Source organism: Littorina saxatilis, linkage group LG2 (assembly GCF_037325665.1).
Source record: "Littorina saxatilis isolate snail1 linkage group LG2, US_GU_Lsax_2.0, whole genome shotgun sequence".
NCBI lineage: Eukaryota > Metazoa > Mollusca > Gastropoda > Littorinimorpha > Littorinidae > Littorina > Littorina saxatilis.
Window position 1 is genome coordinate 96,590,514 of NC_090246.1, and position 12,235 is coordinate 96,602,748.

The 12,235-nt window shown below is 40.7% G+C and overlaps 1 protein-coding gene across 5 annotated transcripts in view; it reads left to right on the top strand.

Annotated features, from left to right (window-relative positions):
* Positions 1 to 12,235, top strand: part of LOC138960262 (sodium/calcium exchanger Calx-like) — a 114,665-nt gene that overhangs the window by 85,897 nt on the left and 16,533 nt on the right. For all 5 annotated transcript variants that reach the window (XM_070332077.1, XM_070332076.1, XM_070332080.1 and 2 more), the window contains 2 exons: positions 9,138 to 9,337; positions 10,896 to 11,125. In XM_070332077.1, coding sequence (XP_070188178.1) covers positions 9,138 to 9,337; positions 10,896 to 11,125 — 430 coding nt within the window. The remainder of the gene's footprint in view (positions 1 to 9,137; positions 9,338 to 10,895; positions 11,126 to 12,235) is intronic.

A 12,235-nucleotide genomic window follows, 5' to 3' on the forward strand; every position in this document is an offset into this window, starting at 1 on the left:
AATGTACGTTGAAAATAAAATGCTTTGCAATAATGCCCATCACGATCGCGAAAACAAATGACGATCACGATCACGAGACTTGATTTTTTTGTCATCACGGATCACGGGCAAAGTCCCATCACGATCACAGAAATGGAAATTTCGGCAATCACGGTCACAGAAAGGTCAAAAATCGCCAATCACGATCACGATTTTAAACTCTTTGGGGCCCTCCACATACTGTCTGTTTTCAAAAGTCTGGTGTTAGTGGTTTTGCAGGGGCTTGTTTTCCATCAACATAGAGGCAGAGAAAATTCAAGTTGTGGGTTTTAAAAGTTGAATGTTTTTTTTGTGTAGCTACCGTTAAACGCAGCGCTCTCTACTAGTCCTACTACAACGCGTGTTGGTGGCTGCCTGAGAAACAAATTGTCTAAAACAGCACTATGGTTTCCACGCGGGATCCCGTAAGATTTCATAACTACTCTTTTTAGAGGGTATTTGGCTGTGGACCTCTCCAGGGCTTTTGCGTGAACAAGACTTACAGCTGGATTTAGTTTTGCTTTTCTGACAAACAAAGAGGCGTGTGTAACCACCGTTAGGTAAGCAGGGTTAATCCGTGGCTCATCACATTAAAACTTTGTCAATACGATACATTTCTTTCTCTCCTACGTTTTGTAGTTCTTCTTTGTAAAAAAAACTACCTTGTAGTTATTCTGCGTTAGCGTCTTTCAACTTATCGGTCACTGGAGTTGTTTTCAACACACTGCTAACTGTAAATAATTCTTCTGTTCACGCAGGTAAATAACCTTTTTTAAAGAGTCGCCGTGTTTTACTTAGTCTCACACGATCATCAACCTGTAGCCTACCTTTGGGTGTTTTTCTTTGGGGGTTGTCCGTACAAAACTTACCAAACTGTTTCTTTGTTAGCGAGGCAAACTTTAACAGGTGTTGGTTTTATACTTCTGTGAAACGAATGGTTATACGCGTGTACCAGGTGTTGTAATTCTTCTACAAATCTTACACGATTAGTGTGTGTAAAAAAGCGCCACATTTTCTCTTTTAAGAGGAACCCTTGTTCTGATTTCCCCCTGATCTGTTCCATGAGTGACTTGTCTTTCTTTCATGCATCAGTCAATAACCACTCTGTTTTTCAACGACCACGCCTGATCAACTCAAACCAGGACTTTCTTTCTTTTCTCGGTGAAATCAGTGACCATGACATTCTAGAACAAGTTAGACTCGAACGCCCAAACTCTCGGTATTCTGTTCACACCATCATGTCTTCCAGTTTCTATGTCACGCCTTTGTCTGACTTTCCTATCGGATGAGTCTGTGGTAGTCTACCTAACTACATCACAAACACACAGTTCTTGCACAAGTTACAAAAAGACGAGCATCATCATTTTCCTTATACTGACGGTCTGTGTCTCTTTCGCTGTCTTGCTTTGCACAAAGGACCCTTGCCTCATTCTTTGCAAAAACCCACAAAAACCTTGTTCAAACAGTGGACCGGACATTCCCACCAGTTTGTCAAATTAAACAGAGACACACCTACTACAATATAAATTAGAAAAATCTGATCAACAAAAAACAAAAAAACAAAAAAAAAACAAAAAATGTTTTACAAAAATACAATCTCACTACGAGGGGCGCGATAACCAAAAACACACCACAAGCAAGAGAATCTCTTGGTATCAGTAGTTGTCTCTTCTAATACGTTAGTAGCAACAGTTGTATCTTCAGCAGACAAGGCGTCCTCAGCCATAACTACTCTGAATACTGTCTAAGACTATCAGCTGAGATCCATGTGTCAAATGACGTTGGGTTTTGTGAACAAGAAACAATTAACAATTAAGTGGCTCTATCCCATTTCCCCCCCATTCCCTGTCGCGATATAACCTTGAACGTTTGAAAACGACGTTAAACACCAAATAAAGAAAGAAAGAAAATGACGTTGGGTACCCAAACCAATGCACTAAATACTCTTTTTTTCCTCCCTTACCAAGTCGTTCTTTTAGTACTTTGTCAATACGATACATTTCTTTCTCTCCTACTTTTTGTAGTTCTTCTTTGTAAAAAAAACAAACTACCTTGTAGTTCTTCTGCGTGAGCGTCTTTCAGCTTATAGGTCACTGGAGTTGTTTTCAACACATTGCTAACTGTAAATAATTCTTCTGTTCACGCAGGTAAATAATCTTTTTTAAAGAGTCGTCGTGTTTTACTTAGTCTCACACGATCACCAACCTGTAGCCTACCTTTGGGTGTTTTCATTGGGGGGTTGTTCGTACAAAACTTACGTTTGTTCTGTTTCTTTGTTAGCGAGACAAACTTTAACAGGTGCTGTTTTTATACTTCTGTGAAACGAATGGTTATACGCGTGTACCAGGGGTTGTAATTCTTCTATATATCTTACACGATTAGTGTGTGTAAAAAAGCGCCACATTTTCTCTTTTAAGAGGAACCCTTGTTCTGATTTCCCTGATTGGGACGAGTCGCTTCTTGATCTGTTCCATGAGCAAAACAAACGCTTCAAAATCAATTTTTCTCACTCCTTTCTTCTCAAAAACAAAGAGTCGGGTGACTTGTCTTTCTTTCATGCCTCAGTCAATAACCACTCTGTCTTACAACGACCGCGCCTGAGTTGTCAAAGCAGGACTTTCTTTCTTTTCTCGGTGAAATCAGTGACCATGACATTCTAGAACAAGTTAGACTCGAACGCTCAAACTCTCGGTATTTTGTTCACAACATCATGTCTTCCAGTTTTTATGTCACGCCTTTGTCTGACTTTCCTATCGAACAGAGGGAAAAAAGAAGACCCCTAAAAGACCTCCTTTCAAGTTTGTTGTTAAACGTAACAATCAATATATGTGTCTTTGTACAGACAAACTTCGGTTTCTCGACATCAACAATTTTCTTGCGCCAGGTTTTAGTTATTCCAAGTACCTCTAGGCGTTCGGTGTCGAAGAGGAAAAGGGTTTTTTCTGCTATGAATACGTCACTAGTCTAAGTACACTAGACGAAAGAGAACTCCCACCCCATGCAGCTTTTTTTAGTAAGCTCAAAAACTCAAATATTTCTGATACAGAGTACGCTTTTTGTCAGCGTGTGTGGACTGAAAACAAAATGACGACTTTGAAGGCTTTTTTTGGTGTGGTACAACAACCTAGACACAGTACCGTTTCTGGTTGCTTTGCAGCATCAGATTAGTATGTACGCTAGTCTGCGAGTTGATTTGCTGAAAGACGGTATTATTTCTGTCCCCCGGTGTGACACTGAAGTGTCTGTTTGACACGTTGTCTTCAGATACCTACTTTTCACTTTTTAACGAAAAACAAAAAGACGTTCAAGCACTTTTGCGAAAGAACATTGTCGAGGGTCCGTCTATTGTCTTTCACAGATACCACGAAAAAGACAAAACACACATTCGTGGTAATCAGGACAAACCGGTACAGGCTGTTCAGGGATTTGATGCGCTGTATTTAGCTGCACTCATGCAAGACATGCCCACAGAGCACCCTGTCATTCGTAGAAAAGAAAACGCGTTTAAAGCAGAAAAAAACAGATCCCTACGGTCAGCTAGCTCGGGAATGGTTGGAGTGGGTTATGGATTCAATCAGGTTGATATAGTGTGATATTTATGTACCTGATCATCTAAAAGAACATTTCAGTGAAATGCAGCCTATTTTCAAAAATGAGTCTGTCAGCTGAGAACAGATCGGGGATTTTATGAAAGACTACGCTGAAAAAACACAAGCTTTTATCCCAACCACGCCGTACACTTGTAGGGAGTTACCACGGTGAACAAATTCTGCTAGCTACACCCCTCTTGTTTTGGTACGTGCAACACGGGTTGATTGTTAAAACATCACGCTGATCGTAGAGTATCAACCCAAAACCTGTTTCCGTCAGTTTGGTGACAGCGTTTCAAACGCAAGACGAGCAGGAGACCAAGACTCATCAAAAACTATCTTAGCTGAAACTTTCAAACTGCTCGGTAACTCAGTCTACGGGAAAACCTTAACTAACGTGGCCAACCATCGTGATATTCATTACGTTTTGTCTGATAAGGCCTCAAAACTGATCAACAATGGTCGTTTTCAAAAACTAACAGAAGTAACAGATTCTGTCACTGAAGTAGAGATGGTTAAAAAAAATCAACTGGTCACTCCCCTCTCAGATTGGTTACTTTGTTTACCAGTACGCTAAACTACGCATGTTGGAGTTTCATTTTGATTTTCTAGATAAGTTTGTGTCCAGAGCCGACTACCAGCTTTTGGAAATGGATACAGATTCTCTATACATGGCGCTTAGCGCTTCAACGTTAGAAGAGGTGGTTCGTCCTGAACTGCGAGAGCAGTTTTACCAAGTGTATAACCAATGGTTCCCCGCACAAGCCTGTGACCAACCAACATGTTCTAGCATGTGAGGTCTTGTGTCTCTGTGGACAACCAATACTCAGACGTGATCAGTCTCTAACCTAACATTATGTATGACTGACTGTAGAACAACTCGTGTTCGGTGTAAAATGTACTTGCGATGTTTATAACACCTACATAAAACCAACAGGTAGCTATCTGAGTCTAGTTGTTAAAGCTTTTTATATTTTTGTAAATCAGCTCTCATCTCTCCCGCCTCACCAGTCGAGCTAACTCCTCCACCCACCCCACACCATTTGTCTAGCACTAATCTAAGCATTAAACCCTAATCAACCCTCGGGGTAGGCAAACCACCTCCTATTAAACTTCTCTAACTGCTGGCCACCTCTGGTGGTTTTATCGGCGAGGGGGCTCCGCAAAGAGTAGGGGTACCATTTTTATCGCCTTATCCTGACACCTCTGATAGTTATTAGCGTCATAAAAGAGAGTGCTCCGCGAAGCGCGGATAGTAATCCTGTCATTACCCCAGCTGGAGTGGTCATTAGTACCGAGCAACAGGTACAGGCACATGAAATCACATGACAAAATATAAAACGCAATAAACCGTTTAAACGCAATCCCTCTTTATCACTACTTAAACACAGGCACCTTAACCTATCACTTTATGATGGACCCTACCCTTGCGCATTGCGCATTGCGCCGAGGCATGAGGCATACCTCTCCCTACTACTCATGTACTGTTTGGTGCAGGCTGTGGTCAGAGAGGTGTCACCGGCTAATTGAGGCCAGCTGCACTGTTCACTCAGAGCAAAACCAGTTGACTGTGTCTAACTTTTGACAAAGCAACACAACTGAAGGGTTCACAGATTAGGTAACAGACTCACTGGTCAAGGCTGCGGGGAAACAAGAGTATCTTGTCAATGAAAGAGGTTACACACAGACACGCGATGCTGAGAACTGTGGCCGATTTTTCACTCTCTTTCTCGGAGGGCCTTCATCGACTGTGGCTTCTGTTGCTTAACGTCCAACAGACACAAAAAAATAGCATAGTGCATTTTCATGTTGGCATCTTCGCATTTGAAAGCAAGAAAGAGCATACGTACTCCACTCCTGACCACAGGCGGAAGGTATCGTCCACTGGACTACTACTATCACAGAAAGTAGTGCCCAAACTAACCCCCTCCTGATGGGTACACGTGCACCCAAGTTAACAGAGACTGTCATCACGCCTTTGCGGCTGTGACCTTTGTACCAAGAGCCGGACTTCTCTGTTATCAATTTTGGTGTGGTGAAAATTTGAGGATGGTCTGTCCGTGCTTTGCAGGTATGACCACAGGCGGAAGGTATAGTCCACTCTTTCTGTGATAGTAGTAGTCCAGTGGAGGATACCTTCCGCCTGTGGTATGACCTGCTGTTGGGACCGAAAATTAGTGTCCGTGTCCACGTTTTGCAGGTGTCCGAATATAGAAGGAAAACGCTCCGTGCCGAGCAAATGTGCCCGTACATGTCAGGTGACCGCTCACGCCGGGGGCCGTACATTGCAGGGACTGCTGAACCAAAGTCTGCTTAATTTTGCTCTAATTTCAAGATCACAGAGGTCAAGTTAATGCTGACGGGCGCTGTGGCGTGGTGGTAAGACGTCGGCCTCTTAATCGGAAGGTCGAGGGTTCGAATCCCGGCCGCGGCCGCCTGGTGGGTTCAGTGTGGAGATTTTTCCGATCTCCCAGGTCAACTTATGTGCAGACCTGCTAGTGGCTTATCCCCCTTCGTGTGTACACGCAAGCACAAGACCAAGTGCGCACGGAAAAGATCCTGGAATCCATGTCAGAGTTTGGTGGGTTATAGAAATACGAAAATACCCAGCATGCTTCCTCCGAAAGCGGCGTATGGCTGCCTAAATGGCGGGGTAAAAACGGTCATACACGTAAATTTCCACTCGTGCTAAAACACGAGTCTACGTGGGAGTCTAAGCCCATGAACGAAGAAGAAGAAGTTAATGTTGATTATTAGAACAATTTCACTTTTCTTGAACAATTTAACAGCTAGAGCATCAGATAATTTGTTCCTGATTCATATTAAGTGTGACGAAGGTGATTTGTATGAGCAATTAATTGCTCCTTTTGTTTTCATTCGTTTTTTGTTTTTGTTTTTTTAATTTTCAAAAGATACATTGGGGTGTGCATGCTTATAATTACATCCATAAGGGAGATAAGTGGGATGATGTATTTTGTTCTAGTATCATGAAGAGGTGAGCGATATGATTGATAGTGGTGAGTCACATTGGGCAATCAGCAATATTATTCTTGTTGGCTGATTTATCTGTTTATTCAGTTTGTTTGATTGTTTTCAAATGTACTGTTGGTATTATATTTTGTGCATTAGTCATTTTCTGTGACTGTGTGTTCTCAATACCAGGTTTTTTCCCCCTTGGTTGACCCTTTTGAGTTCATCGGTGTAATAAGTACAAATGGTTTTTGAATAAGCTGATTTCAGAAAGGTTATTCTGTTCATGTTCTTTCTTCAATTATTTATGGTATTTCCATGTACATTGTACCCCTTGGGCGTATCGACAGTAGGCAACACAAGTGAGGCTGTTGGGGTCTATGTCGACCAAAAGAATGGGATTCACTGCAGGTCGAGTTCCTGCAGGTGGATTCTCTGTATACCTAAGACTTTAAAATTGGCAATCTTGTATTCAGGGAATACCACAGGGTGTAGTTCCTGTAGCGTTTTGCTAATATCAATGAAAGTCACGTGTTGCTTAGCGACATTGTTAGAATTTGATGTTTTTCGATCTTTTTTTGATATTTCTTAGAAATTTGAGTATGGTTTGCAAGTTTTATTGAAAAACTGCACCCTGTGGGATTCCCTGTATACTAGATTGCCAATTTTAAAGTCTTAGGTATACAGGGAATCCACCTACAGGAACTCGACCTACAGGGAATCCCACTCTTTTGGTCGACATAGACCCCATCAGCACAAGTGAGTGTTGTGAGGGTGGGGGGGGGGGGGGGGGTTTGTCCACTGTTTTCAAAGTTGCCACTACAACATTCTTTGATGATTGAAAGCACCAGAGGCTTTACATTATTCTTTCCAGAAGTTTTAATTGTCTTTTACTGCTATAGTGAATGAGTTTAACACAGCATGCTCTTGTTTTTGGTTGCTCTTGTTTTTTTTAAATGTGTTTGCTTTGATTTTAACTTTGTTTCCTATCCTAACCTCATATGTTACATTGTGCATGTTTTTTTGTATGAAGTACGTACAGAAAAGCATATGGTAAAAACTGCAAAGTTATGAGCACCTGGTTGTTTCACTTGCATAATGTACAGTACAGCAACAACTAGCAAGGCAAAGTAGCCCTCACACCAGTTTATAATAAGTGTGCAATGTTTTAAAATAATTTCTTGCATTTCCACTGAAATGTTTATACTGTGGGAGGGGAGAAAAGGGGACTAATTGGGGATTATATGTATTGTCTGGAGTAGTTGATACATACAGTATGCTGAAAATGAAGAGGATGGGGGTGGGGGGGGGTAGTTCATGTGTGTTCTGAGTGCCTTTCTCTGTTTCTCCCTTTGATACTGTAGATCTGTAAGGTACTAGTAGCTGTGTCCGCTCCTTAACGTTGTGGTCTTGTTTTTTGTTTTTGTTTTTTTAATCTGTTGTATTTACAGCTTCATGCTGTTAAATGGCACAGGTGTGGTCACGTAGTGATCCCCTCAATTTGATCTAGTCATGATTGTTTTTTTCATATGGCAATGCCATATGGGATGTGAATAGCAGCAGAGGAGATACTATTTCTGGCACCCAAAAGAGTACTGTACATTAAAAATAGGTTTGGGGGCACAAGTCATTTGAAGAACAAGAAACATGATAGTAACAGGCATATACCATTAACTGATGGTGATATTGAGCTGCTTTGATTGTAATTCACGTGTATGTAAGATACATAAAGGGAGCCTTTAACCATTCAAATGATATCAAGGGGCCTGTGAGGTGGATTGCTGTTACATTGTCAGTCAAATCACTAAAGTTACTGCGGAGAGACCAAATAAATGGGAATACAAAATAAGGCCTCATCATCTGAATTTGTGTTTATTGGGACTTTGTATACATTTGTCAGAGAAATTGCTTTCAAATTTGATTTACTTTCAGGGCTTATTTTTGCTTATTTTGTCAGTTCTGTTTTGTTTGAGAAACAAAGAGTGTGTGAGTGAGAGAGAAACTATGTGTGTGTGTGAGTACGTGCGTGCATGCAGGCATGCATGTGTGTGTGTGTGTGTGTGTGTGTGTGTGTGTGTGTTGTTATGATTGCTTTTGTTTGAAGACAGTAACATATTTATTGTTTTGATTGATTGATTGATTTATTAATTGATACTGATTTCTTCTGCTAGTTTCTGATTTTATTTTATTGGCTCTTGTTATTGTATGAATTATTTGTTTTTCAGTTGCTACGCTTGAGTCTCGGCAAAGTACATAAGCTTTACCATTGGAAATTCAATTTTTTTTTTTAAAAAGGTCCCTAAAATGGTCCTCTAAGGATCATATACCTCCCTTCAAAAGAAAAACTTTCTTTCTTTCTTTTTTGCTGTCCTTGTTTCTTTTCCCTTTACCAGGTTTGTTTGTTTGCTTGTTTGTTTGTTTGTACGATTATTTACTGATGATGGCGGTGGTCATGGTGATGATGCATTGAAATTACCTCAAAATCTTCCTCAATTTGTATTAAACACCCCATCAAGACCCTCAGATCTTAATTAACGCTGTTCTTGACTTTGGACACAGCTGTACGAGAGGATTCAGCTGCCAGAAGATGAGCGAAGCGAAGCCTCCAAGGCAGTCACCAAGCATGTCGACCACTCAGAGGGGGGCAGAAAGCCTGTCATTGAGTTCACCGCCGCTGAAGTTGCTGTCATGGAGAACGAGGGTAAAGTTCGTGTGGGCATCCGTCGTCATGGCAAAAAGGACATTCCAGTCAGTGTGAGGTAGGTTGGGTAAGCATGTCAGTTGTGTGGAAGGGTAATGAGTACAGTCAAACCTGTCTAAAGAGACCACCCAAGGGACTGAGCAAAAGTGGTCTCTTTAGACGGGTGGTCTCTTTAGACGGGTGGTCTTTTTGGAAAGGGTCGCCATTTAGCAAACACCCCACTTCCCAGGAACATGTATGTCACATGTCACTCACACACACATACACGCAAACCTCCCGTCGCACGGAAACACTCTTTCACGTGTGTCATGATCAGTCCCAAACACACACACACACACGCAATCCTCCCGTCGCACGGAAACACTCTTTCACGTGTGTCATGATCAGTCCCAAACACACACACACACGCAATCCTCCCAGAATGTATGGGTGGTTAGGAAAATGTGAGGGTTTGTTTTTCAGACCTTTTTGATTGAAATATATATATAGGGCATTGCTTTTGAAATTGCAATAGACCACGTTCAGAAATAACTGTTATGGGGGTTTCAGGGCCCTGAAAGAGTTGCGCCCTTTAAAACTTTGCAGCAACAAATATTACCCAATATTGACGGAATGTGTGATGATATCTTCTGCTATGGTCTGTTTCGACAGTGATATCAAAATCGAGACCTCGAAACAGACCAATAGCAGAAGATATCATCACACAGTCAGTCAATGTTAGATATATTGCTAATTCTCTGGACATTTTGTATTTACTGTAAAGAAATTACAAAAGTATTTGTCTCAGTTTTGGCTGTTCCATATCCCTCCCTCTGATTATTATTTCTTTTTGTTCACTCTTTTCTTGTACTTTTCAGTATTTCAAAATGTCTTTTCTTTCAAAAAGTCTTTAGTCACTTGCTCAACTAAATTCTGGAATAATTACATTTTCATATATATTTGTTCTGTTTTTAAATTTAGGTGTTTTTGTTTTTGAAGTGGGGAAGCAATAAAGAGGTCGTCGATATCAAAACTGATATCGACGGAAATGTCATCGATATCACTTTTGCACTGAGCTCAGTTTTGCCCAATTGACCAATGGAAATCCACGTAACATATGAAATAGCAATATTGACAATTATAAATAACGTCAAGCGATCACAATCATCAAAGTCAAAGAATGAGCTCCAATGTGGATTTGTGCTATGTTCGCTCGATATGATATCTCTCATTTTTAATAATAATAATAATAATAATAATAAGGGTATTTATAGGGCGCAAATCCTAAAATAGTTCTAATCGCCTTTTCACACTTGTTTCAACACATTTTGAAATCATCCCGGGCAAAATATTAGCGAAGTCGATTTTCGGGGTCAATTGCTGTCGGATGTTTTTCAAAGGGGGATTCCAATGTAATGGGACATGACAAAGGTGAGTCGTATATATAAGCATTTGCTTTTCTTGGTTTTTTGTTGTTCTTTCTTTTTCTGTCGTTTATTGAATGGTTATTGATGTCTATGTTCAAAATTCATTTGCAGTTAGTACATGTAGCAATATTTAGCCCATCAGAAGTATAAATAGTATGAGCAGCGGTACTTTCATGTTTGTCTTTTATATCCTATCCTCCTTTGTTCCAGAGTGGAGACCATTAATGGAACAGCTATATCGGGAGAGGACTACAAGCCTTTTGACCAAGTGATCAAGTTTGACAAGAATGAGGAGCTCAAGTCTGTCTTTATCGAGATTGTTGATGACTGTGAGTGGGAACCTGACGAGTTCTTCTTTGTCAAGCTTCATCTGGAACCCGAAGCCAATGCCTCTCTAGGAAACTTGTCTATCTGCCAGGTCACCATCATCAACGATGACGGTCAGTAACAAAGACTCGGAGACAGTATCCATGTTCCACCCCCGTGTCACCTCGATCATTCTGCCATAAGTGCAGGTGGCTGATTACACCTAAACACGCATACACCTGGGTAGTGCGACTCCGTTGCTGCTAGCTTTCCACTGGGAGGAAGCGAGCGGAATTTCCCAGCGATGGGACAAGAAAGTAAATAAAAACAAGTCACGTAAGGCGAAATTACTACATTTAGTCAAGCTGTGGAACTCACAGAATGAAACTGAACGCAACGCAACGCAGACCGTATACTCGTAGCATCGTCACTCCACCGCCCGTGGCAAAGGCAGTGCCAGTGGAATTGACAAGAAGAGCGGGGACTATTCGTTGCGCTGAGAAGGATAGCACGCTTTTCTGTACCTCTCTTCGTTTTAACTTTCTGAGCGTGTTTTTAATCCAAACATATCATATCTATATGTTTTTGGAATCAGGAACCGACAAGGAATAAGATGAAAGTGTTTTTAAATTGATTTCGAAAAAAAATTTTGATAATAATTTTTATATATTTAATTTTCAGAGCTTGTTGTTAATCCAAATATAACATATTTATATGTTTTTGGAATCAGCAAATGATGGAGAATAAGATGAACGTAAATTTGGATCGTTTTATAAAAAAAATATTTTTTTTACAATTTTCAGATTTTTAATGACCAAAGTCATTAATTAATTTTTAAGCCACCAAGCTGAAATGCAATACCGAAGTCCGGGCTTCGTCGAAGATTACTTGACCAAAATTTCAACCAATTTGGTTGAAAAATGAGGGCGTGACAGTGCCGCCTCAACTTTCACGAAAAGCCGGATATGACGTCATCAAAGACATTTATCAAAAAAATGAAAAAAACGTCTGAGGATATCATACCCAGGAACTCTCATGTAAAATTTCATAAAGATCGGTCCAGTAGTTTAGTCTGAATCGCTCTACACACACACACAGACACACACACGCACGCACGCACATACACCACGACCCTCGTCTCGATTCCCCCTCTACGTAAAAATGAAAGGAGAGGTTGACCTCAAAGCTTTATTGTTGACGGCATACAGAAATTGTGATTTATACTTAAAATTATGATTTATACT